The following is a 27,296-nucleotide window of genomic DNA, read 5'->3' on the forward strand; positions in this document are numbered from 1 at the left end:
GTAGGCATCGTCCGATGAGACTTGTAGTCCCATCGGACGATGCACGCACAGAGCCCCGGCATGCACGCACAGAGCCCCGGCACGCACGCACAGAGCCCCGGCACGCACGCACAGACCCCTGGCAGGCACGCTCAGACCCCTGAGAGGCCCATACAGATCCCCGGCAGGCCCGCAAAGACCCCGCACACACACACGCATAGTGTCCGCCCACGCACCGCCCACACTCTCCCCTCTCCGGAACAAGATGTAGAAGGACAGAAAGGGCTTATTTACGTACCAATATTTTTGTCCCATTGACTTGCATTGTTATCGTGTATCGGCGATATCCAATATTTTTTGGATATCGGCCGATCCAATCCGATACCGATATTTCCCGATATGGGAAGGTATCGCTCAACACTAGTGATGAGACCATACAGCCTGTCACCCAGCAGATACTAAGCACCGTGTGCCCAGTGTCTCTCTCTGAGCTCCTATTACTAGTGATGAGCGACTGTACTCGTTGCTCGGGCTTTCCTGAGCAAGCTCGGGTGACCTCCGAGTATTTATGACTGCTCGGAGATTTTCATTGCGGCAGCTGAATGATTTACAGCTACTAGCCTGCTTGATTACATGTGGGGATTCCCTAGCAACGAGGCAACCCCCACATGTACTTATGCTGGCTAACAGATGTAAATCATTCAGCTGCAGCTCTAAAAAAAATACTCAGTCACCCGAGCGTGCTCAGGAAAACCCGGGCAACGAGTACACTCGCTCATCACTACCTATTACCTATCCGATGGCACAGCGAGAGTGAGAAAGTTCTCCTGCTTGCGGTGCCATCAGACAGGTCCTTCGAGTTCACCTTTCCGACGTCAGCGCTGTGAATACTCGGACCAATTTTGTGACTCCGGCCTTAAAATGATACCTTGGTTGATGAAATCCATCGTGTGGTTGTTTATTGAGCTTTATGTTCAGTTAATGATATACTCGTGCTCCGGGGCGGCCTGTTGGAGGGGCTGTAGGAGAAGAGGGTCTTAATGTGGTGTTCTGCTTAGGTATTCATGTGTAATGGCTTCTGACCCCCCCGTCTCCCCCCAAAAATAAAAAAAACACTTCTGCAGGCAGGTGCCAGTGGTGCAGCCTGATCGCATATCTAATGTGCATATATAATTATTTTGTTTGATCTTATCCTCATATTCATTAAAAAAAAATCCGTTTGAAAATGGCGCCTGCCTCACTTGCGCAGTATCGGCTATCTGTGATCTGATAGCTGCTATTACGCGGGTGCTTGCGGAGCCATCTTGCTAGAGAAAAAAAAATCCTTCTCCAAGATGGCGCCACCTGCGCAGTAGCAGCTATCGTTGATCGATGATAGATGCTACTCCTCAGCCAGCGCCAATTTCAATTTTTTTTTTTTTTTCATGAAGTCATCGCTTCCAGTGGGACTACATTCGGTTAATCAGTCTCCTAAAACCATAGATGTGAGATAAAAAAACATCCAAGTGGTAAGAGAAAAATTGTCTTGTAGGTACTTACTTACATATCACTTTTGAGCTCCTAACTGGACAGTCATTGTAACTTTTGCCTTATCCATTCACCTCTCCAAACAAACCTACTTCAACACCCTCATCACCTCCCTGTCCAATAACCCTAAACGTCTCTGACACGTTCCAGTCCCTACTCAACCCAAGAGAGCAGGCCCCAACCACGGATCTCCGTGCTGACGATCTGGCCAATTACTTCAAAGAAAAAATTGACCACATTCGACAGGAAATCATCTCCCAATCTCTTCATACCATGCACTGTCCTCCCTCCCCCACTGCATCTAGTTCACTCTCTGACTTTGAAGCAGTTACAGAAGAAGAAGTAAGCAGGCTCCTTGCATCTTCTCGCCCGACCACTTGCACCAGTGACCCCATTCCGTCACATCTCCTCCAGTCCCTTTCCCCGGCTATCACCTCTCACCTAACAAAAATATTCAACCTTTCCCTCACTTCCGGTATTTTTCCCTCCTCATTTAAGCATGCCATCATACATCCATTACTTAAAAAACCATCCCTCGATCAAAACTGTGCCGCTAATTATAGACCTGTCTCTAATCTTCCCTTCATCTCTAAACTCCTCGAACGCCTGGTCCACTCCCGTCTTACCCGCTATCTCTCAGATAACTCTCTTCTCGACCCTCTTCAATCTGGCTTCCGCTCTTTACACTCTACTGAAACTGCCCTCATTAAAGTCTCTAATGACCTACTAACAGCTAAATCTAATGGTCACTACTCCATGCTAATTCTCTTGGATCTCTCTGCAGCATTCGACACTGTGGATCATCAGCTCCTCCTCACTATGCTCCGCTCCATCGGCCTCAAGGACACCGTTCTCTCCTGGTTCTCCTCCTATCTCTCTGACCGATCCTTCACTGTATGTTTTGCTGGTTCCTCCTCCTCTCACCTTCCCCTTACTGTTGGGGTTCCTCAAGGATCAGTCCTAGGCCCCCTACTCTTCTCGTTGTATACTGCCCCTATTGGACAAACAATCAGTAGATTTGGTTTCCAGTACCATCTCTATGCTGACGACACCCAATTATACACTTCTGCTCCCGATATCACACCGACCTTTTTAGAAAACACCAGTGATTGTCTTACCGCTGTCTCTAACATCATGTCCTCCCTCTATCTGAAACTAAACCTGTCAAAAACTGAACTCCTCGTGTTCTCTCCCTCTACTAACCTACCTTTGCCTGACATTGCCATCTCCGTGTGCGGTTCCACCATTACTCCAAAGCAACATGCCCGCTGCCTTGGGGTCATCCTTGATTCTGACCTTTCATTCACCCCCTACATCCGATCACTGGCTCGCTCTTCTTACTTGCATCTCAAAAACATTTCTAGAATTCGCCCTTTTCTTACTTTCGACTCTGCAAAAACTCTGACTGTTTCACTTATTCATTCTCGTCTGGACTATTGTAACTCTCTACTAATCGGTCTCCCTCTTGCAAAACTCTCCCCGCTCCAATCTGTCCTGAATGCTGCAGCCAGGATCATATTCCTCACCAACCGTTACACCGATGCCTCTACCCTGTGCCAGTCATTACACTGGCTACCCATCCACTCCAGAATCCAGTACAAAACTACTACCCTCATCCACAAAGCACTCCATGGCTCAGCACCACCCTACATCTCCTCCCTGGTATCAGTCTACCACCCTACCCGTGCCCTCCGCTCCGCTAATGACCTCAGGTTAGCATCCTCAATAATCAGAACCTCCCACTCCCGTCTCCAAGACTTTACACGTGCTGCGCCGATTCTTTGGAATGCACTACCTAGGTTAATACGATTAATCCCCAATCCCCACAGTTTTAAGCGTGCCCTAAAAACTCATTTGTTCAGACTGGCCTACCGCCTCAATGCATTAACCTAACGATCCCTGTGTGGCCTATTTATAATAAAAAAAAAAAAAAAAAAAAGGTTCCTCGCATCATGTTCTCATACACTTTATGCAGTATTAGCCCTCTGTGTCTGTACTGCTACATACTTAGGCAGGTAACTGGTTCATGCAGCTTTACATGAACACCTGAGCCTTACACTATAGCTGGTCCGAATAACTAAAGCAATTGTTACCATCCACCTCTCGTGTCTCCCCTTTTCCCCATAGTTTGTAAGCTTGCGAGCAGGGCCCTCACTCCTCCTGGTATCTGTTTTGAACTGTATTTCTGTTATGCTGTAATGTCTATTGTCTGTACAAGTCCCCTCTATAATTTGTAAAGCGCTGCGGAATATGTTGGCGCTATATAAATAAAATTATTATTATTATTATTATTATTATTTTAAAGAGCGATCATCTTGGTCTCATTTATTTTTTGTGTCGTTCTAGTGAGATTCTTTCTACAACCAACACTTAAACCACAATCATGACCGAGTTTTGGTTGATCTCTGCTCCTGGGGAGAAAACATGCCAGCAAACTTGGGAAAAACTCATGGCTGCCACCATCAAGAATAACAATTTATCTGCCAACCACAAGTTTAATATACCTGACTTGAAGGTAAGTGATCTGTGCAATATTGGGATTTTAGGAAAATAAATCTGGTCATAGCCAAGAGATCCTGTGAAGGAGGGTGAAAGTCTGTGACCCTGTGAGCTACTTATGGCAAACAAACACTTAAGTGCTGCTATTGATTTTATGACAGGTTTTATAACAAACAAAAATACATCTTGGGCACGTTATAAAATCAGATAATAATTTTTGTTTTCTGCTTCAACGTAGGTCGGCACACTAGATGTCCTGGTCGGTTTGTCAGATGAACTGGCTAAATTGGATTCATTTGTAGAAGGGTAAATGCTATATTGTATTTGTCTAAATGTAAAAATATAAATGTACCTGAAAGACGCCCTGTCACGAGATCAAAAATGACCAGTCTTTAAAAAATATATTTTTTACAAAAGCGAGCAGCCCTGATGGGTGCTATTTTTTTCCCAATCGTTAGCTAATCTGTACATCTCCAGGTGGGAAGAATTGTTTATGTATTCAGGCCATAGGTTTTCCTCCAATATCAGGTGGTATGGTCGCTATATTGACGACCTCTTCCTGATATGTGATGTTTCCCTGGACCAAAGCTGTTGAATAATCCATCAATATGAATAAGCGCTAAATACATGTTTGAGTACTTTTTTGGAACTTATGCATATGTATATTTGTACATTGTTATTATATTTTTCTACGTATATATACATTTTTTAAGGAAAGTCCGTTTATTTGAACATGTTAGGCTACTTTCACACTAGCTTCGGAATCTCCCCGTCGCAATGCGTCGGGGAGAGATTCCGACGCTAGCGTTTAACGCATTGCACAACGGAGGCAGCGAATGCATTTCTCCGGCGCATCCGCTGCCCCATTGTAAGGTGCGGGGAGGTGGGGGCGGAGTTCCGGCCGCGCATGCGCGGTCGGAAAAAGCGGTCCGTCAGGAGCAAAAAAGTTACATGTAGCGTTTTTTGCTCCCGACGGTCCGCAGAAGCACGACGCATCCGTCGCACGACGGATGCGACGTGTGGCAATCCGTCGCAATGCGTCGTCAATACAAGTCTATGGGGAAAAAACGCATCCTGCAAGCACTTTTGCAGGATGCGTTTTTTCTGCAAAACGACGCATTGCGGCGGATTGCAGTTAATGCTAGTGTGAAAGTAGCCTTAGTGTTATCAAGTGTTAAAGAGCTTTGCAAATTGCCTGAGGGGTGTGATACAAGTGATTTCCCCAGTATGCTAGCTATATATATATGTTGAAAACTCAGTCAGTAACATATATGCAAAAAATAAGGACATAAATCAGAAATGCGTATGCGGTTATTAATGACAATTGATTTTAATGGACTTTAAATAAAGAAGAATTATTTTATTGCACCTGTTGCTGGATTCTTCTCTTTTTTATGACCAGTCTTTATCTATTTTCCTGCTGTTTCCCCGAGTATGCCACTTATTTTTTTTTTTTTTTAATTCTAAAGAGCTGGGCATTTTTATTTAATGTTAATATTTATGGTCACCGGATCCTCTGGGGCGTGTCTCTAGGCTGATCCGCCTTATTACCCTGTGACACGCCCTTTTGGCAACAACCATTAAATAGAAGCTCTAAATATAAAGGTCCTTATCTCTGGAATGGGATGGTGGATTTTAAAAAAATCAAAAACGCAATACTCGGGGGAGCAGTGGGAATAACATAAAAGCAAAAACTGGCCACTTTTGAGCTGGTGACAAGTCCTTTTTAAAGGATGTTTTGCAGTGCTGACCTATTCCTTTAGTGGCTATTCATATAATAGACTTTTTTTTGTTTCTTGAGTATATAGCACTGGCTACTAAACAGTGGCGTCAAGAGGCTGGGTATAATCACCGAATAGGTGGGTGTGATGGGTGCTGGACCTCCAACGATCTGATATTAATGACTTATCTCTAAGGTTTCCGCATTGCCATATTCCCGTCATTGCTAGTGAAAGGGTAAATGTGGTGGGCATCTTGGGCAACTTGGCTCCCGGCAAAGGAGGCCGCTATCTGTAGCTGAAACCTTCCACCTTTGCTTTCTCTACGAGTAATACCACGTGTATATCCATCCTGGCTTCTGCTGGTTACTATAGCTAATTATCTGTCTCCTCACTTGCTACTTCGGAGTGATCACCTGTCAAGAGGAATCATTTCGTGAGCTGGTTACAGTAAAGGATCTGCAATTTAGCTCATGACCTTGGAATTTATCATGTCCTTAACAAGCCGGCACTGAGTAAAGCATCAAGTGTTGACCTAGATTTCAACAGCAATTGCAAAAATGAACTCAAATTATAAGTTAAATACCCAGAAGTCTGCGATCATAGATTTCTAGGTAATGTAGACCACCACTGCTCGTATATAAAGGCAAGCGATACAGCTACTCATGGCCTACAGGCAAAGGAGTTGAATCAAAAAAATAGGGGTACCACACACAAAACAAAATCTAAATAGACTAAATGGATGCCAAAACCTATTTAACCAACAATGGACGTGGTAACAGTTCAGTACAAAAACACATGAAAATCCGATAAGAAAAATGTACACAAGAACCAAAAGATGTAAAAAAAATGCAAATTTTATTGAAAAGAAAAAAACAAAAATTACAAACATAATAGGCATTAAAAAGTGGGAAACCAAAAATTGGCAAAGGAACCCACCATGCTATCAAGAGGTACTATAAAGAACCAAAACAAGCCAATGTAATGCACATGGTTAAACCTCAAACACCAATAGAATATAAAACATCTCTAGACATGGAAGTACTCATCAGAGTTCCAATAATAATGTGCAAATAGTTACCTCTGGTGGGTGCCAACGCCTGCCCCTACGCACGTTTCATCGAACAGCCTTCTTCTGAAGGCTTTCTTTCTTTAATCCCTTAACGACCAGAGGTATATTTGGTTTTGCATTTTATTTTTTTTGCGCATTTTAATTTTTTGCTCCCCTTCAGTTGCAGTGAAATTGCAAAAAAAAGTGCAATCTCACAGTTGTTTTCTGTTGTGTTTTTTTTTTTTTTTTAATGCTCATTAAGTGCTAAAACTGATCTGCCATTATGATTCTCCAGGTCATTACCAGTTCATAGACACCAAATAATTCTAGGTTCTTTTTTATTTAAGTGGTGAAAGAGTTTGTTAAAAAAATAAGTAAATTGTGCCATTTTCCGATACCAGTAGCGTCTCCATTTTTTGTGATCTCGGGTCGGGTGAGGGCTTATTTTTAGCGCGATTATCTGACATTTTTAATTTTACCATTTTGGTGCAGATATTTTGATCGCCCAGTATTGCATTTTAATGCAATGTTGCGGCAACCTTAAAAAACTTAATTCTGGTGTTTTTACTTTTTTTCTTGTTACGCCGTTTAACGATCAGGTTAACCCCTTTACCCCCAAGAGTGGTTTGCACGTTAATGACCGGGCCAATTTTTACAATTCTGACCACTGTCCCTTTATGAGGTTATAACTCTGGAACGCTTCAACGGATCCTGGTGATTCTGACATTGTTTTCTCGTGACATATTGTACTTCATGATAGTGGTAAAATTTATTTGATATTACCTGCGTGTATTTGTGAAAAAAAAACGGAAATTTGACAAAAATTTTGAAAATTTCGCAATTTTCCAACTTTGAATTTTTATGCAATTAAATCACAGAGATATGTCACACAAAATACTTAATAAGTAACATTTCCCACATGTCTACTTTACATCAGCACAATTTTGGAACCAAATTTTTTTTGTTAGGGAGTTATAAAGGTTAAAAGTTGACCAGCAATTTCTAATTTTTACAACACCGTTTTTTTAGGGACCACATCTCATTTGAAGTCATTTTGAGGGGTCTATATGATAGAAAATACCCAAGTGTGACACCATTCTAAAAACTGCACCCCTCAAGGTGCTCAAAACCACATTCAAGAAGTTTATTATCCCTTCAGGTGTTTCACAGGAATTTTTGGAATGTTTAAATAAAAATGAACATTTAACTTTTTTTCACAAAAAATGTACTTCAGCTCCAATTTGTTTTATTTTATCAAGGGTAACAGGAGAAAATGGACCCCAAAAGTTGTTGTACAATTTGTCCTGAGTACGCCGATACTCCATATGTGGGGGTAAACCACTGTTTGGGCGCATGACAGAGCTCGGAAGCGAAGGAGCGCCATTTGACTTTTCAATGGAAAATTGACAGGAATTGAGATGGGACGCCATGTTGAGTTTGGAGAGCCACTGATGTGCCTAAACATTGAAACCCTCCACAAGTGACACCATTTTGGAAAGTAGACCCCCTAAGGAACTCATCTAGATGTGTGGTGAGCACTTTGACACACCAAGGGCTTCACAGAAGTTTATAATGCAGAGCCGTAAAAATAAAACAAAACTTTTTTCCCACAAAAATTATTTTTTAGCCCCCAGTTTTGTATTTTCCCAAGGGTAACAGGAGAAATTGGACCCCAAAAGTTGTTGTCCAATTTGTCCTGAGTACGTTGATACCCCATATGTTGGGGTAAACCCCTGTTTGGGGACACGGGAGAGCTCGGAAGGGAAGGAGCACTGTTTTACTTTTTCAACGCAGAATTGGCTGAAATTGAGATGGGACGCCATGTCGCGTTTGGAGAGCCCCTGATGTGCCTAAACAGTGGAAACCCCCCAATTATAACTGAAACCCTAATCCAAACACACCCCTAACCCTAATCCCAACGGTAACCCTAACCACACCTCGAACCCTGACACACCCCTAACCCTAATCCCAACCCTATTCCCAACCGTAAATGTAATCCAAACCCTAACTTTAGCCCCAACCCTAACCCTAACTTTAGCCCCAACCCTAACTGTAGCCCCAACCCTAGCCCTAACCCTAGCCCTAGCCCTAATGGGAAAATGGAAATAAATACATTTTTTTAAAATTTTTCCCTAACTAAGGTAAACGTCTTAGGCTAGTTTCACACTAGCGTTTACCTGATCTGCGGCGGGCTGCGGACTTCCTCCGTGAAGCCCCGTCCTCCGCCGCACGTCTGCTGCTAGCTCCGCCTACATCTGCATGCGGCCCGCATGCGGCCTGTGTACCTATAATTAACATTATAAAACGACGCATGCGGCACAATCCGCATACAGCCGCACGACCTGCGTACCTAATGTTAAATATAGGTACTCAGGCCGCATGCAGATGTAGGCGGAGCTAGCAGCGGAGGGCGGGGCTTCACGGAGGAAGTCCGCAGCCCGCCGCAGATCAGGTAAACGCTAGTGTGAAACTAGCCTTAGCCCTTCACTAACCATTTAGGATTGGTATCAGGATGTGAATGCGTGAACAAACAGGCACTAGACAGTCGGGGGTTAAAGGTATGGGTGGCACACGAAATCAGCTAGAGAGTATGGGAGGGATATTCTAGGGAGCGGTAACCCTGAGGAAGAAGAGCGTGGTCCTTCGAAACGCGTTGGTCAGCTCCATCCCTTCCTTTTTTGAGCGCCACAGCGCTCCATCCTGTACCTGACGTCACAAGTAGATGGAGCTTATCGGCCATTTTTTTCTCTTGCCCTGCGCGATATCCAGGGACGCTGAATTATTTCTTTTCTGGTTTATCCTCAAACGCGGTATTGTTAGTTTTACATGGTTTAATATTTTAGACACAGTTGGCATTACTTTGTCCGGATTCCAGCAGCTGAGGATGATTGTTGTTTCTTAGGGTGAGCGCCAGTGTGACCATTTTTATATTGGTGGTAATTTGTTAGTCAGACATGTCTAACTGCGGCTGCTGACCAGTGGAGCACCACTTGTAGGCTGCTGCGGGATAATAAGCTTGTCCTCCACGTGTGGAAGGGAATTAAAGAGGATCTTAATATATACTTACCTGTAATGTCTTCACATCCTGTTCTGTCCAGATGTGTCCGGATCCCAGAGTTCCAAGTGGTGGAAATTCACCGACTTCCATATTGGGACACCTGTTATGAAAGGCAATTCAGTACCACAATGGACATAGCGGTCAGAACACATACAGTGATCTGACAATAACCCAAAATCATAGAACAAGCTCTGAGACGTGGGAACTCTGCAGACCGCAATCCCTAATCCTCTCCAAACAACACTAGAGGCAGCCGTGGATTGCGCCTAACTCTGCCTATGCAACTCGGCATAGCCTGAGAAACTAACTAGCCTGAAGATAGAAAATAAGCCTACCTTGCCTCAGAGAAATACCCCAAAGGAAAAGGCAGCCCCCCACTTATAATGACTGTGAGTAAGATGAAAAGACAAATGTAGGGATGAAATAGATTCAGCAAAGTGAGGCCCGACTTTCTAAACAGAGCGAGGATAGGAAAGATAACTTTGCGGTCTACACAAAACCCTAAAGAAAACCACGCAAAGGGGGCAAAAAGACCCTCCGTACCGAACTAACGGCACGGAGGTACACCCTTTGCGTCCCAGAGCTTCCAGCAAAACAAATAGACAAGCTGGACAGAAAAAATAGCAAACAAATAGCAAAGAAGCACTTAGCTATGCAGAGCAGCAGGCCACAGGAATGATCCAGGGAAAAACAAGTCCAACACTGGAACATTGACAGGAAGCATGGATCAAAGCATTAGGTGGAGTTAAGTAGAGAAGCACCTAACGACCTCACAAGATCACCTGAGGGAGGAAACTCAGAAGCTGCAGTACCACTTTCCTCCACAAACGGAAGCTCCCAGAGAGAATCAGCCGAAGTACCACTTGTGACCACAGGAGGGAGCTCTGCCACAGAATTCACAACAGACACCCAAGTGATGAGTGTCTCAGTATGGAAACTGCTGGTGGTACCAGCCTCTTGTGCGGTACCACCAGCGGGACACCGTCACACCACACACAGTATATGCTGTACGTGCACCACACACACACACACACACACACACACACACACACACACACACACACACACACACACACACACACACACACACTGTATACGCCGTACACACCACACACACACACACACTGTATACGCCGTACACACCACACACACACACACACACTGTATACGCCGTACACACCACACACACTGTATACGCTGTACGCACCACACACACTGTATACGCTGTACGCACCACACACACTGTATACGCCGTACACACCACACACGCGCACCACACACAGTATACGCAGTACGCGCACCACACACACACACACACACACACACTGTATACACCGTACATACCACACACACACGTTGTAGACGCCGTACACGCCCATACACGCTGTATACGCTGTACGCACCACACACGCTGTATACGCCGTACACACCACGCACACCACACACACGCAGACCACACACGCCACACACACTGTATATGCTGTACGCACTGCATACGCCGTACGCACCACACACAAACACACTGTATACGTCGTATGCACCACACACTATACGCCATACACACCACACACACTATACGCCGTACGCACCACACACACACTATATACCATACACACCACACACGCTGTATACGCCATACGCACCACACACACACACACACACACACACTGTATATGCCGTACGCACCGCACACACACTGTATACGCCGTACGCACCACGCACACTGTATACACCGTGCGCTCCACACACACTGTATACACCGTACGCACCACACACACACACACACACACTATATATACACCATACGCAGCCTCTTGCTCAGTACCACCAGCTGAACACGCCGCCGCCAGGATCACCCAAATGATTCACTGACTGCCACCATCTTTGTACAGCAGGAGCACATAGCACATGGGGTAGACACGTCAAAGAAGAGAGCACAGACGGGAGAAGTCAGCACATGGGGAGAGAGAGTGTATAGGTGGGTGAGCACATGGGGGAGACCTTCTCAACGCTGCAAAGCCTGCCCCCATCGTGACATTACCGCCCTCCCGATGCCTCCATCTAGCACTTTGCATTTTTACCCATTTAATAAACTAAGACAACCCCTTTAATTAAAGGTTAGAATCCTATCGTAATGTGATTTATGATTAGTGACTTAGGCTGGTTTCACACTTGTGACAGTCCTGGTCCAAATACGGACAGCAATCTCCAGACCGGCCACATGTCCACTGATTCATTCAGTAGCCTCATAGACATATACAGGATTATTAGTTTGGGTCAGGGGCCTTCAGCCGGTCTGGTCCGTACTATGGTGAAAGTAAACCTTGCACTCAACTTAAATGCGTCAAGATGAATTTATTGTAGCACATGAAACGTTTCGGTCCACACGGACCTTCATCAGTAACGTGATATGCTGGGCTTGTATATAGCGTAGTTCCCAGAGAAGAACTGTATGTAAAAAGTACAGCGGGAGACCGCACTTGGTGGTATATGAGACACTGAGAGGATGAGGATAGGCGGATACCTCTGCCGCTGGGCACTAAGTGTCATAATGGAGCTGAGAGAGGAGAGGAAAGAGAGAAGGCGGATGCATCTGCCGCCAGACACGGAGTCCACCGCCTATATTAATGGTTTGGGAACCTAACCTTAGCACCACCCCATAGCTGTGCACACAGTGTTTTTTATATACGTGGTCCGTACTATGATCATGATTGACATTTTCCCGCTCCTTGTAATCACCTACTCTTACAGATCATTAGCTTTGTAGATTTCTTTGCGTTTAGTGAATACATCACCAAATGATTGATTCTTGGTCCTGATAATATAGGCACAAATTACATATTTCTTCCAGTATTTAAAGATTTCATTAGTCGTTCTTTTCTTATCATATTACTACCAGATTGTCAGTGGCACAAATTCCTCATATATATACTGTCTTTCATTGATGTTTCACAGAACGGTGAAGAAGGTTGCCCAGTACATGGCTGACGTCTTGGAGGACAGCAGAGACAAGGTGCAGGAGAACCTATTGGCCAGTGGAGGTATGACCCCATACAAACTCTTTAAAATGTATGTTAAAAAGGTCATCCCATTAAAAATTAAATAATTACATCTCCTAATCATTTTTAGATATGTATGTAATGTATTGTAGATATGGTAATGTACTTGCCTATCGCCGTCTTCCCCAGTTTCTAGCGTTGACGCGTTCCACTTCTAGGGCACATGAACGCTCCTCATGTATGGCGGCTGACCCTGGGACCGCTGTGCCGGAAGGTGCTACTTCCTCCAATATAAGTCTCTATAAACTTACATTGTGAAAGCGACTTTCAGCCGAAACATAGACCCCTGTGTGATCCATGAGTCTGATTGGAAGTCGCATGATCCAGAAGTGTAGCGGAGCGGCGCTGTAAACGGGGGGAAGATGGCGAGTATTTAATGTTTCTACAATACATCGCATACATGTTTAGAAAGGATTATGAGATAGTTTTTTGTTTTTTTTTCTGAGAGTGCTTTATTTTTTTTTTTACCTTTTGATATGATAGGTGATATCTTTTGGATAGCTGAGGGCCCCATGGCAGGAACTTCCACAATCCCTAGAACTTTGCTTTGATTTGACTAATGGCCCTGCATGCGATGTCTCTGGTCATCCCATAGACAAAAAGAGGGATGCTGCGCATGCATGGCCATCACTTCTCTCAAAAGGGGCATTATTGATCCCCAATCTCGCGATCAGTGCTGGTCCAAATGATAAAGAATTACATCAGACCGCATCGAAAGGAACCTGTTCGAAGTATTAGGGTCTCCAGACTAATGACAATGCCGGGTACGATAGTAAAAGACAAGTCCATATATACCAAGTTCATAAATACCTTTCTGGCTTCAAATGGATTTTTCATCAATGATTAAATAAACTTTGCATCCTTATGTAGATAAGCTAGAAGTGCCCCGAAGGTGGGACGATTCAGTGCATCAGTTCTCTCCCAAATCCCTACCTGGCGTGGGTGGGTTTCTTTTATGCTATGACAGCCATTCCTAAAATCCCTTTACTTCTAACTTTAATCTAGTCTCCATATATAAGTATTGTTATTAATTGCATTCAGTATAATGTTCTGACTGATAGGTTTTACCAGCCGTCATGGGAGGACAATTGAAGGACTGTAATTATCCGGTAAACAGCATTTTTACTAATATCAGTCATTCCTAAAAGGACGGCTAAGGAGCACATGACGACTGATGTGCGTGTGAATCCGCGGTTCATGCCCCTGTGTGACGTCCATGTTCCCTCACCGCTCTCTGCTGTCTTTATTTTCCAGTGGACTTGGTCACATACATCACAAGGTTCCAGTGGGATATGGCGAAGTACCCCATAAAACAGTCTTTGAAGAACATCTCAGAAATAATTGCTAAAGTAAGACTTGTGTTTCAATATTGTCATTTTCCACCTTCTTGGAAACTCTAGCCCAGGGTGAGGAAGTGTCATGGAAAAGGGAATAGGATGTTTGTGCTTATTCCTGTCCTATGTACGTTAACGAGGCTGAGAATAGTCAGGGCGGCTCTGTTCCTGGCAGACAATGCATGCTGTTGTGTGAAATGTTCACATGATGCACGGAGGCAGCAATACCATATATAACCCATATGGAATTGCAGCGTGACAGTCTGAAATTCTCCAGCGTGTACAAACAAAAAAGTCACTGATCGGGGAGTTATAGCTGAGGTCTACGCACCACACGTCGGTAGGCATTGGGGCTTTATTCATCTTGTGACCCTGATGAAACCTCACTGTCTTAACTCTACCGAATTATTAAAGTACCCAAACATCTAAAGTTGGGTTTGTATGATTGTCATTCAGTTAGTTGTTCAGCGCTCATATATGCAGGCTGATGCAAGCCACCTAAGGGCCAAACGATCATATTAATGTCTGCCAACAAAGATAAATATAAGGCTGATATAAATTATCCAAGCAGCCACCGAACAAGCATTTGGCTCTGATCAGTGATTTTTTTATTTATTTTTTTGCAGGGGTCAGTGATTGGGATTAGAGTATTCTTATGAGCACTTGTTTTGCCCATTATGAGCCTGTTTAACAAGCTTTGTTTTCTTATTTAAACTTAGTACTTCCTCCAATTGCCGCTGTTCTATTAATTCGGGAACAGTTTTCTTTTTTCTTCTGTGCCCCTGCGAAATAAAGTTATGCCCTCTAGTTATAAAGTTGCAAAATATTCCCTTGAACCTCCTGGGCGTGTACCATAGAACTTCACTGTAGGCATTGGCTTGTTCTTCTGTGATGCTGGCCAATCAGTACACGGCCACGCCCACAAAGAAGTTCTGCAATGCACGCACAATTGTTGAAAGGGAGGTTTAGTACCAATATTATTGGGGGTCATAACTTTGGAAAGGAGGGGAACAGAAGATAAAGAAAAACTGTTCCAGAACCGGTGAAACAGCAGCAATTGGAGGAAGAAGACAAATTATTTAAAAAAAGATCCCTTGAAATGTCCTGTTTTAAAAAACTGTTGTTTCAGTCAGCTGATGGCTATCTTTCCTGATCCTTTTATGGACATGGACACTTTGTTTTGCCCAGAATGTGTTTAAGTTCAGTGGAGAGAGTGGAGTAATACTTTGCTTTCTGACCCCCCCCTCTGGCTGCGGCTCATTTTCTTGAGAAAAAATGTAGTTGGTCGCTTAACATGCATGACCCTTCTTCTTTTCCTCAACATCATCTGTTTGTGCAACAGTCAGGAAGCCACCCATACATGTCAGCTGGTAGCCGATCCTGTCAAAATAGTCAGTTTGGTCCCTAATGTGTATGGGATAGTTTAGAGCTATGAAAAGGGAGCTCTTCTGCAATTGGTAAATTTTGCAAACTATGTATTATAAAATATTGTTTTTCATAAATCGGGGAAAACATTCTAATGTTGGATAGCTGAGGTAGACGACAAACACAGCCTGCGCTGCCAAAGATCGCATTATAAGGGAATAGGGTTCCATTGCAAGCAAGTGGCGAAGTCTTGCTCACAATTGTGACAAGCAAGTCAATAAGTTAGAACCGATTGGATATTTTGAGAATTTCTAGTAGCGGTTCACAACACCACCCCATTCACCGGCATTTCGCAGAATAGAGCGATCTTTGGGGGTGAAGCCAGGAAGATGATGTTGGATGGATGGAGATGATGATGGATTGAATGGAGATGATGATGGCTATATGATTGGAGATAATGATGTATGGATATATGATTGGAGATTATGATGGATGAATGGAGATGATTATGGATAGATGAATGGAGATAAGGAGATGGATGGAGATGATAGCTGGATTGATGGATGAATGAATGGAGATGATAGATGAATGAATGGAGATGGTGAATGAATGGAGATGATGATGGATGGATATATGAATGGAGATGATTGTGGATGGATGAATGGAGATGATGATGAGGAGATGGATGGATGGATGGATGAATGAATGGAGATGATGGTCTTTGGGGTCAAAGACCTCGCCCTATCTTGGATCTCCTCATACCTTACCAACCGCACATTTAAGGTTTCCTACTCCCATACTACCTCTTCATCTCTCCCCCCTCTGTTGATGTCCCTCAAGGCTCTGTCCTTGGGCCCTTACTCTTCTCAATCTATACACTCGGCCTGGGTTAACTCATAAGGTCCTATGGCTTCCAGTGCCATTTATATGCTGATGACACTCAAATCTACCTCTCTGGCTCAATGTCACCTCAAGCTTAATGTGGACAAATCTGAACTAATTATCTTTACCCCATCTCGCATATCATCCCTATCTGATCGATCTATCAAAATAAATGAAATCACACTTTCCCCTGTCCCCAAAATCCACTGCCTCGGAGTAACCCTGGACTCTGCCCTGCCCTTCAAACCACACATCCAAGCTCTCGCTACCTTCTGTCGCCTCCAACTTAAAAATATTTCCCGAATCCGTCCTTTCCTCAACCCTCACTCTACCAAAATGCTTGTGCATGCCCTCATCATCTCCCGCCTCGACTACTGCAACATCCTCCTCTGTGGCCTACCTTCTAACACTCCCGCACCCCTCCAGTCTGTCCTTAACTCTGCTGCCCGACTAATCTCCTTGCTACACTCCTGCTTCCCCTCTTTGCAAATCCCTTCACTGGCTCCCAATTTCCCAGCGTATCCAGTTTAAATTACTAACACTGACCTACAAACCATCCATAACCTTTCTCCTCCCGTATATTTCCACACTAATCTCTCAATATCTTCCCTCACATAATCTCCGGTCCTCCCAAGACCTCCTTCTCTCCTCCATGCTTATTCGCTCCTCACCCAATCGCCTCCAAGTCTTCTCCCGAATATCCCCCATCCTCTGGAATTCAGTGCCCCAACACATCCGGTTATCCACCACATTTGAATCCTTCAAAAGAAACCTGAAAACCCACCTCTTCAAGGAAGCTTACAGCCTGTAAAGACCACACGGCCACCTCAACACCATCGGAGCTACTGCAACCCTCGACCTACTGTCTCCTTCCCCATAATCCTGTAGAATGTAAGCCCGCAAGGGCAGGGTCCTCGCCCCTCTGTACTAGTCTGTCATTGTTAGTTTTGTTTACTGTAAGTGATATTTGTATTTTGATGTAACCTCTTTTCATGTACAGCACCATGGAATTAATGGTGCTATATAAATAATATTATTAATAATAATAATAAATGGAGATAATGATGAATTAATGAAGATGATGATAGATGGTAGGATGGAGATGGAGGATGGATGGAGATGGAGGATGGATGGATATGGAGGATGGATGGATGGAGATGGATGGATGAATGGCGATGATGATGGATGGATGAATGGCGATGATGATGGATGGATGATGGCAAATCTGGTTCTGTCTTTTCATAACTCACTTATCACAATCAGGGGACTGTAACAAGGGGGTCACAAAAAGACAGAACCAGTTGGATTTATTTTTATATTTCCTGTTTCAGTAGCAGTGTCCTGTGGGTCACAGTGCAGTCCCATTCACCTGCATTATGCTGCGATGTAGCGGGGCATAGTGATCTGTGTCAGTCATACTCTGTGTAGTCCCAAAAATTTCTATTTTAAAGTGATGGAAAATTGAAAGCAGTGTCGTCCTAGGCTGAGATATTGTGTCTGGACTTGGACGTCACTTTTGGAACATTTTTCTTCCACCTTCCGAAGCATTGCGTCGTTCGTGCTCGTCATTGGCACTGTGGGCGCACTCGTCTGACTGTACCTCTTGTCCTTTTTCAGGGTGTTACACAGATTGACAATGACCTGAAAGCGCGAGCATCTGCCTACAACAACCTGAAAGGAAACCTACAAAATCTTGAAAGGAAAAATGCGTAAGACTCCACATTCTGTGTCCCTGAACAAGTTTCTCTCAACCTAGGAAAAAAAAATTCTAAAAATTGTGAGCCCTCGGTGTTTATACTTTTTATTAGTATCAACCACCATGGATTCTAATTTTTTTTTCCTAAATATAAAGGCAGCCACCATTTAACACAAGATACGACACGGTAACCCCCTTATGACTGACGAGTTTCTATTTTTGTGCTTTCGTTCTCCTCCTTTTCTTCCAAGAGCCATAACTTTTTTTTTCTTTTCTGCCAATTTACCCATATGACGGATTGTTTTTTGATGGCTGAGTTGTAGCTTTTACATGACCCTGTTCAGTTATCCATTCAACATCATGAAAAACGTGGGAGAAAACGTCCAAGTGGGGTGAAATGTTAAAATAAAACCGCAATAAAAAAAATACGATTCCACCATTTTTTATTTATTTTTTTTTTTTAAAAAAAATTGGTCCTGTTGGCATGATTTTCTAGGTCAATGCGTTAACAAAGTTTTAAGGTTTTTTTTTTTTAATTTAGGTAGTAAAAACAAAAATCAGAAATAAAATTTAAAAAAAAATTTGGGTTTATTGTTGTCATTTTCTGAGACCCGTAACTTATTTTTGTTTATCTGTTGATGGAGCCGTCTGTGGATTTCTTTTTTTTTTTTTTTTTTTGCGTGAAGAGATGATCTCTTTTTTTACATCATTTTGGGGTCAAAACGACCTTTTAAATGCTTTTCACTGTATTTTTTGGGGGAGGCGCTGCTACTGATGGGAATTGGTGCACACACCAGCAAACACATCGTTTAAGTGCTACCCTCCGTGATTGACAACAGTAAATTGGTAAACGGCAGCGATCGGAGCTCTGGTCACTCGTGTTACAGGCAGGTGCCGGCTGTATACCACAGCCAGCAATTTACTCTGTGTGGAGCGGACTCCTGAGCCCTCGTCATACACCTGCACCCCGCACATCACAGATGTACGTCACATGTCAGGAAGGGGTTAAAATAAGTTTATTAGTTTAATTCCTTCTTTCCTTTTATCATGTGAGTTTCTAGGTCTGTTGGAAAATTTGATGTTTTGGGAAGTGAGTCCTTTCTTGACAGATTTATTCATGCGGACCTCTAACTTCTCCATTAAATACCGTTATGAGAAGCACAAGTGAAGCACACAGTATGGAGGCCATTGCCACACTGCCAGCTAGAGACAGTACCAAGGGCCCCATAAAAACTTAAAGGGGTATTCACACCTGGGACTTTATGGCATGGTTGGGGTCCGCACAGAATGGCACCCGCATTACAGCTGCCAGAGGTGTGTACCTGTGCGTCCATCACCACACCAGAACAGATTTTTATACAATCTTGGTTCCTTTACATTACAGCAAGCAGAGATCTTAAAGGTCAATTGATGCAAAAAGTATGGAGGAAAAAATCTGTAATGTTATCTTATATTGCTGAAAACCACAATCGCTCAGTACAAATAAAATATATTTTTTCATTTTTTCAATCATTTAGTTTTATAATATTGACTCGATCCTTTTAACCTCATTACAGTTATTATATAATTCTGTTTTGTGCTGTTAACAAGATTGATTTTCGTTTCCACGTGATTGTGTTTTTCCTGCAGAGGAAGCTTAATAACCAGAAGCCTGGCTGAGATTGTGAAGAAAGATGACTTCGTCCTGGATTCTGAATATCTGATCACATTATTAGTAGTTGTTCCAAAGTAAGTGCTGCCAGCTGCGAAAAGACGTATATTCTGCTTCATAGAGCCAGTATGGAGATGGCCATCGTCAGCCCAGCCATTAATCATCATTATCTCTTGCCATTCATCTCCATCCATCCATTAACCATCATACCCATCCATCCTTCGTCTCCACCATCCATTTTTCCATCTATCCATCCTTCAGAATCTCCATCCACTCACCCTTATCTCCATCTATTCCATACAAACAAAAACGAAGGCAGAACTCCATTAGTTTTCCAAGTAATAGTGGATTTTATTCAGCCCCACGTGGCATGGCGACGTTTCGGCTCAACTGAGCCTTTCTCAGGCTTGTGAAAGGCTCAGTTGAGCCGAAACGTCGCCATGCCACGTGGGGCTGAATAAAATCCACTATTACTTGGAATGCTAATGGAGTAGTGATGAGCGCTTGGGTTTTCCAGAGCACGCTCAGGTGGTGTCCTGAGTATTTGTAAGTGCTCCGAGATTTAGTTTTCGTCGCCGCAGCTGGATGATTTACAGCTACTACACATCTTGATTACATGTGGGGATTCCCTAGCAACCAGGCAACCCCCACATGTACTCAGGCTGGCTAGTAGCTGTAAATCATGCAGCTGTGTCAACAAAAACTAAATCTCCAAGCACTAACTAATACTCGGAGACCACCCCAGCGTGCTCAGGAAAACCCGAGCAACGAGTATACTCACTCATCACTATAATGGAGTGCTGCCTTCCTTTTTGTCTCTATGGAATCCTGGCAAGTAATGGATGTATTGTTGGGGAGTCCTGAGCACCCGATGTTCTAATATTATTCTGTTCCATTTTTCCTACAAATGTTTCATACATCCATCCATCCATCCATCATAATCTCCACCATCCATCCATTCATTATATCTTTCCATCCATCCATGCACCATCATCTTCATCCATCCAGCCATCAATCAACATCTCCATCCATCCATCCATACCTCCATCCATCCATATCTCCATCCATCCATCAACATCTCCATCCATCCATCAGCATCTCCATCCATCCATCAGCATCTCCATCCATCCATCAACATCTCCATCCATCCATCAGCATCTCCAGCCATCCATCCATCCATCAACATCTCCATCCATCCTTCAACATCTCCATCCATCCAACATCTCCATCCATCCATCCATCAGCATCTCCAGCCATCCATCCATCCATCAACATCTCCATCCATCCTTCAACATCTCCATCCATCAACATCTCCATCCATCCATCAACATCTCCATCCATGCATCCATCAGCATCTGCAGCCATCCATCCATCCATCAACATCTCCATCCATCCTTCAACATCTCCATCCATCCTTCAACATCTCCATCCATCCTTCAACATCTCCATCCATCCATCAACATCTCCATCCATCAACATCTCCATCCACCCATCCATCAACATCTCCATCCATCCATCAACATCTCCATCCATGTCTCCACCCACGTCTCCATCCATCCACCCATGTCTCCATCCATCCGTAATCCACTTTCAGTATTTTGCCTTAATTTATTACAGTGGTGGCAAATTTTGCAGGGTAACACAAATCGTTTTGAATTTTAAATTGGTCAAGACCCCTTTTTTCTCAATCTTATAGGTAGTAGTAGTGCTGGCAAATAATGGTGAGCTATGGAGGACCATGTCTGTCGCACTACATAAGACTCGTTCACCATTTAAAAGTTAATTTTTTACTAATGTTTTTGAAGGCCTAACAACATCATCCTTTTGACATTGAGTGTCAGGACGCGAGTGCTCATGGACACCCTTCGTAAAGCTATCTGATGATTGGTTTACAAGATTTAGTTTTATTAAAGAAATTGTATTTTCTCCATTGTTTTTCAGAATGAACTATAATGACTGGGTTAAGCAATATGAAACTCTGGCTGAGATGGTGGTGCCACGTTCTAGCAGGTAAGTGACCAGCAAGCGAAGTGTAGGAGAAAGGAGTCAAACCTGCCAATCTAATGTTTAGGGGAGTCACCCCATCCCCCGGACAGGATATGTCAGAGGAAAGCAGGATCAGGCATGTTTAATGTTAGCATGCCCGATCATTCCTTCCTACAGGAAATGAGCTATTGGCTTTTTTCTTTTTCATGAAATAATCATAGATGTTTGTCTCAATTTTATAGGGGGGGAGCTGGGAGAATTAAATAATTTGACCATCAGTACACTTAGTAGCAGCAGCACAGAGTATTTCAGTGTTGTCCCTTCCAATACATTGGGACAACAGACAGCACAGCCGTTAAGTAGGTGGCATGACAGGTAGACAGAGCAATGTGAAGAATGAAGATTATCCTGTAAAACCCTTTAAAGGGATTGTTTTATCAGAAAATGTGCTATTGTTTAAATCTCAATTTTATGTTAATTGTATTTTTGAAATATGGTGATCAGTATTAAACGAAAAAAAATCTTGCAGTTTTCTCATTGGCCACTTGTGGGGGGGGGGAGCAATTCTAGACTTTCTTTTTCTTCAGAAAATGCACATGAACATTAGCACCCTATCTTTTATATTAAAGCATCTAATGAGCATGTGCAGAGGACATTGTGAAGGGAGGGAGAGCTTTGACAAAACCTTTTGTGATCGGAGGATCCTGTGTTATCAGCTTTGTATTTTGTTACCTGTCATTCTAATTCTGCCTCTGATGATAATGAGACTGATGAAAAGTCTTCTGTAAAGAAAAGGAGGTAGGAGTCTTCTTCCCCCAGTAGAGAGGGGGGAAAAATGCAATAATTCAATTTATTATACAGATTTGTGATGGGGTAAAAAATGTGTAAAAATTGCAATTAACACAAAAAGCTGCGTTCTCTTGTGACTTGTGTCTCTGTGACGGACACCACAGACTTTTCTGTCTCGTGATTTACTCCTCAGTGTGTTATCAGAAGACCAAGACAGTTACCTGTGCAATGTCACCCTGTTCAGAAAAGCGGTGGACGATTTCCGGCACAAAGCCAGAGAGAATAAGTGAGTGCTAATATGGCTCGTCCATGAAGATGAGCGGCCGCGGGACCTAAAATGTCGCCTTATAATGTTCCTCCTCCTTACAGGTTCGTCGTCCGGGATTTCCAATACAATGAAGAGGAGATGAAAGCCGATAAGGAGGAAATGAACAGACTGTCTACTGACAAGAAGAAGCAATTTGTAAGGACTGCGCTTTATATTTAGTCATCAGAGACCCCACTGAGAGCCGTCCACCTTCCTATTCATTGTACAGACGTCTCCGCTGATCTATATGTTATCATTTATCCCGCGGATGTGTGATAGCTTGTTTTCCACGGACAGCCCCTTTAAGGATGATGTGTGAACTATTACTCATGCAAAACTGTTTCTACTATTGTCGGGAGCACGGGTTCTGGTCATACAATGGGATGTGCAGACCACAATTTAGGATTTTTGTGCCCGTTCAAAAGATACAATTGGCTGTTTGACACTTGACCACTAAGCATGTGTGACCGAGGCAATGATTGGGTTTGTATGAAGGATTGGACGGCCGATCGTCTCCCAGTGTAAAATTGCCCCTGAAGTGCGCTCTGCCTCTTTGGGAGTGCACTTAATCATAGGAGTCGGATGGTGATCAGCAGCTGCCTTGTATGGAGCCGTGCTTCTGTTTGCATCCGCTATTAATTTAGGTCGGAGGATGATACTGTACACAAAACTCAGACGTCCCCACACACAAAAATAAGATCGGTCCACAGCCGTCAGTCAGGGGGAGATAGAAAAGAAAGGCTGGGGTGGAATTAAGGGGTTTAAAGGGAAAATGACATCAAACCATGGCCTATTGATTAAATCAGATTTTTATGTAAAGTTTACATTATTTTTAGAGATGTTTAATTTTTCATATTAAAAATGTATTATTATATGGACACTAGCGTCACTTGATGGGACTCGGACCCTATGTTTTGTCTGGAAGCATTATCCGAGCATGCTCTAATCTGGGCAAAGGTCATTGTGAAGGGGAAGGAGATGAGCTGTGACATCAACTATTGAGAATGGTAGATCCAGTTATCTACTGTATATAGAGGTGTTATAAGTCATTGTGCAGGAGGGAGAGGAGGTGAGCTGTGACATCACCTATTGTGAATGGTGGGTCCTGTGTTATCTACTGTATATAGAGGTGTAATAAGTCATTGTGCAGGAGGGAGAGGAGGTGAGCAGTGACATCACCTATTGTGAATGGTGGGTCCTGTGTTATCTACTGTATATAAAGGTGTAATAAGTCATTGTGCAGGAGGGAGAGGAGGTGAGCAGTGACATCACCTATTGTGAATGGTGGGTCCTGTGTTATCTACTGTATATAAAGGTGTAATAAGTCATTGTGCAGGAAGGAGAGGAGGTGAGCAGTGACATCACCTATTGTGAATGGTGGGTCCTGTGTTATCTACTGTATATAAAGGTGTAATAAGTCATTGTGCAGGAGGGAGAGGAGGTGAGCAGTGACATCACCTATTGTGAATGGTGGGTCCTGTGTTATCTACATCTAATAGATGTGCCTGTTTTGGGTGTCTACAGGTTGCTATTTTTAGGCTGGGGGGCAATATCCATGTCCCCTTACCAGCATGAGAATAACATCCAGCTGTCTGCTTTAGCAAGGCTGGTTGTCAAAAATAATTTTTTTAATTATTTAAAAAATCGAAGTGGGGACCCCTCTATTCTTGATAACCAGCCTCACTAATGCTGACAGCTGAGGATTGTAGCCCCAGCTGTGAGTTTTACCTGTCTGGTTATCAAAAATGAGCTGAGTTGTGACATCACCTTATTGTGAATGGTATATCTGGTTATCTACATCTAATAAATGTGCCTTTTCTGGGTGACTGCGGGCTGCTACTTTTTAGGCTGAGGGCAATATCCATGGCACCTTGCCAGCCTTTGAATACCAGCCCCCAGCTATCTGCTTTAACAAGGCTGGTTGTCAAAAATTATTATTTAAATTATTTAAAAAATTGGAGTGGGAACTCTATTCTTGATAACCAGCCTTGCTTATGCTGACAGCTGAGGGTTGCAGGCCCCAGCTGTGAGTTTTGCCTGGCTGGTTATCAAAAATAAAGCGAAATACATGCTGTTTTTTTATTATTATTTATTTACAGCGCGGGAGCCAGCTGATGAATACTCCCATCAGCCACTTCTGCTCTCACTGTTATTAGCATCGGCTGATGGGAGCGGTAGTCCCATGAGCTGACAGCAGTGACTGAAGTACCTCTGATCACAGCTACAGGCTCATGCTGTCATTTGACAGCATGGGAACCGCGTCTCTCTGACCAGCGATGATGATGATTTTACCGCCGATCAGAAGCGGTATGTGCTGTGTTGTCATGCCGTGTTCTGTGTCCGTGCCCGAACAGTAGATGTGCAGTATGGACGCCGAACTTGACTTTTTGGGTTCACCCATCTCTAAATTTAACATAAAAATGTTCTCACATATTCCCTTTAAATTGGCATAATGACTCCCCTAATGGCTTCTTTGCATTTCTCCTTGTCACTAGGAGAACGTGAATTATACTTTTTTCAGAATTTTGCCGATCCTTTGTTAATGACAGTATACAGCGCGGTCAGGCCTGCTGGCCTTGTGTACACCCAGTCCTCTGTAATCGGTCCTTTTTCCGTGTCTCTGCAGGGGCCTCTTGTGCGATGGCTCAAAGTTAATTTCAGTGAAGCTTTTATTGCATGGATCCACGTGAAAGCTCTGCGGGTGTTTGTAGAGTCCGTATTAAGGTAGGAAGTGATTACTATCATTATTAATAATATCATTAGAAGCCAGACCTTGTAAAATGTCTGCGATGTTTAAAGATCGGCAATGTGCTAATCGTCTGCAGCTGTCGCATGTTGAGAGTTGTAGTCTCACAACAGTCATGGCCAAAAGTATTGACACCCCTGCAATTCTGTCAGATAATACTCAGTTTCTTCCTGAAAATGATTGCAATCACAAATTATTTGGTATTATTATCTTCATTTAATTTGTCTTAAATAAAAAAACACAGAAGAGAATGAAGCAAAAAGCAAAACATTGATCATTTCACACAAAACTCCAAAAATGGGCCAGACAAAAGTATTGGCACCCTCAGCCTAATACTTGGTTGCACAACCTTCAGCCAAAATAACTGCGACCAACCGCTTCCGGTAACCATCAACGAGTTTCTTACAATGCTCTGCTGGAATTTTAGACCTTTCTTCTTTGGCGAACTGCTCCAGGTCCCTGATATTTGAAGGGTGCCTTCTCCAAACTGCCATTTATAGATCTCTCCACAGGTGGTCTATGGGAATCAGGTCTGGACTCATTGCTGGCCACCTTAGAAGTCTCCAGTGCTTTCTCTCAAACCATTTTCTGGTGCTTTTTGAAGTGTGTTTTGGGTCATTGTCCTGCTGGAAGACCCATCACCTCTGAGGGAGACCCAGCTTTCTCACACTGGGCCCTACATTATGCTGCAAAATTTGTTGGTAGTCTTCATACTTCATAATGCCAATCACACGGCCAAGCAGTCCAGTGCCAGAGGCAGCAAAGCAACCCCAAAACATCAGGGAGCTCTATGTTGATGCCTTTGCCCAAAAAGCTCTACTTTTGTCTCATCTGACCAGAGAACATTCTTCCAAAACGTTTTAGGCTTTTTCAGGTAAGTTTTGGCAAACTCCAGCCTGGCTTTTTATGTCTCGGAGTAAGAAGTGGGGTCTTCCTGGGACTTCTACCATACAGTCCCTTTTCATTCAGATGCCGACGGATAGTACGGGTTGACACTGTTGTACCCTCGGACTGCAGGGCAGCTTGAACTTGTTTGGATGTTAGTCGAGGTTCTTTATCCAACATCCGCACAATCTTAGGTTGAAATCTCTTGTCAATTTTTCTTTTCCGTCCACATCTAGGGAGGTTAGCCACAGTGCCATGGGCTTTAAACTTCTTGATGACACTGTGCACGGTAGACACAGGAACATTCAGGTCTTTGGAGATGGACTTGTAGCCTTGAGATTGCTCATGCTTCCTCACAATTTGGTTTCTCAAGTCCTCAGACAGTTCTTTGGTCTTCTTTCTTTTCTCCATGCTCAATGTGGTACACACAAGGACACAGGACAGCGGTTGAGTCAACTTTAATCCATGTCAACTGGCTGCAAGTGTGATTTAGTTATTGCCAACACCTGTTAGGCGCCACAGGTAAGTTACAGGTGCTGTTAATTACACAAATTAGAGAAGCATCACATGATTTTTCGAACAGTGTCAATACTTTTGTCCACCCCCTTTTTTGTGTTTGGTGTGGAATTATATCCAATTTGGCTTTAGGACAATTCTTTTTGTGTTTTTTCATTTAAGACAAATTAAATGAAGATAATAATACCAAAGAATTTGTGTTTGCAATCATTTTCAGGAAGAAACCGAGTATTATCTGACAGAATTGC

General features: G+C 43.3%; 1 protein-coding gene across 1 annotated transcript in view; it reads left to right on the forward strand.

Moving 5' to 3' along the window:
• Positions 1-27,296, forward strand: part of ATP6V1C1 (ATPase H+ transporting V1 subunit C1) — a 70,650-nt gene that overhangs the window by 24,101 nt on the left and 19,253 nt on the right. The window contains exons 2-11 of the mRNA XM_069731731.1: positions 3,853-4,021; positions 4,244-4,311; positions 12,788-12,873; positions 14,146-14,240; positions 18,090-18,181; positions 19,798-19,896; positions 21,761-21,829; positions 22,788-22,880; positions 22,964-23,057; positions 25,528-25,625. Of these exons, the coding sequence (XP_069587832.1) occupies positions 3,890-4,021; positions 4,244-4,311; positions 12,788-12,873; positions 14,146-14,240; positions 18,090-18,181; positions 19,798-19,896; positions 21,761-21,829; positions 22,788-22,880; positions 22,964-23,057; positions 25,528-25,625 (926 nt within the window). The 5' untranslated portion in view covers positions 3,853-3,889. The remainder of the gene's footprint in view (positions 1-3,852; positions 4,022-4,243; positions 4,312-12,787; positions 12,874-14,145; positions 14,241-18,089; positions 18,182-19,797; positions 19,897-21,760; positions 21,830-22,787; positions 22,881-22,963; positions 23,058-25,527; positions 25,626-27,296) is intronic.

This window comes from Ranitomeya imitator, chromosome 6 (assembly GCF_032444005.1).
Source record: "Ranitomeya imitator isolate aRanImi1 chromosome 6, aRanImi1.pri, whole genome shotgun sequence".
Classification (NCBI taxonomy): Eukaryota; Metazoa; Chordata; class Amphibia; order Anura; family Dendrobatidae; genus Ranitomeya; species Ranitomeya imitator.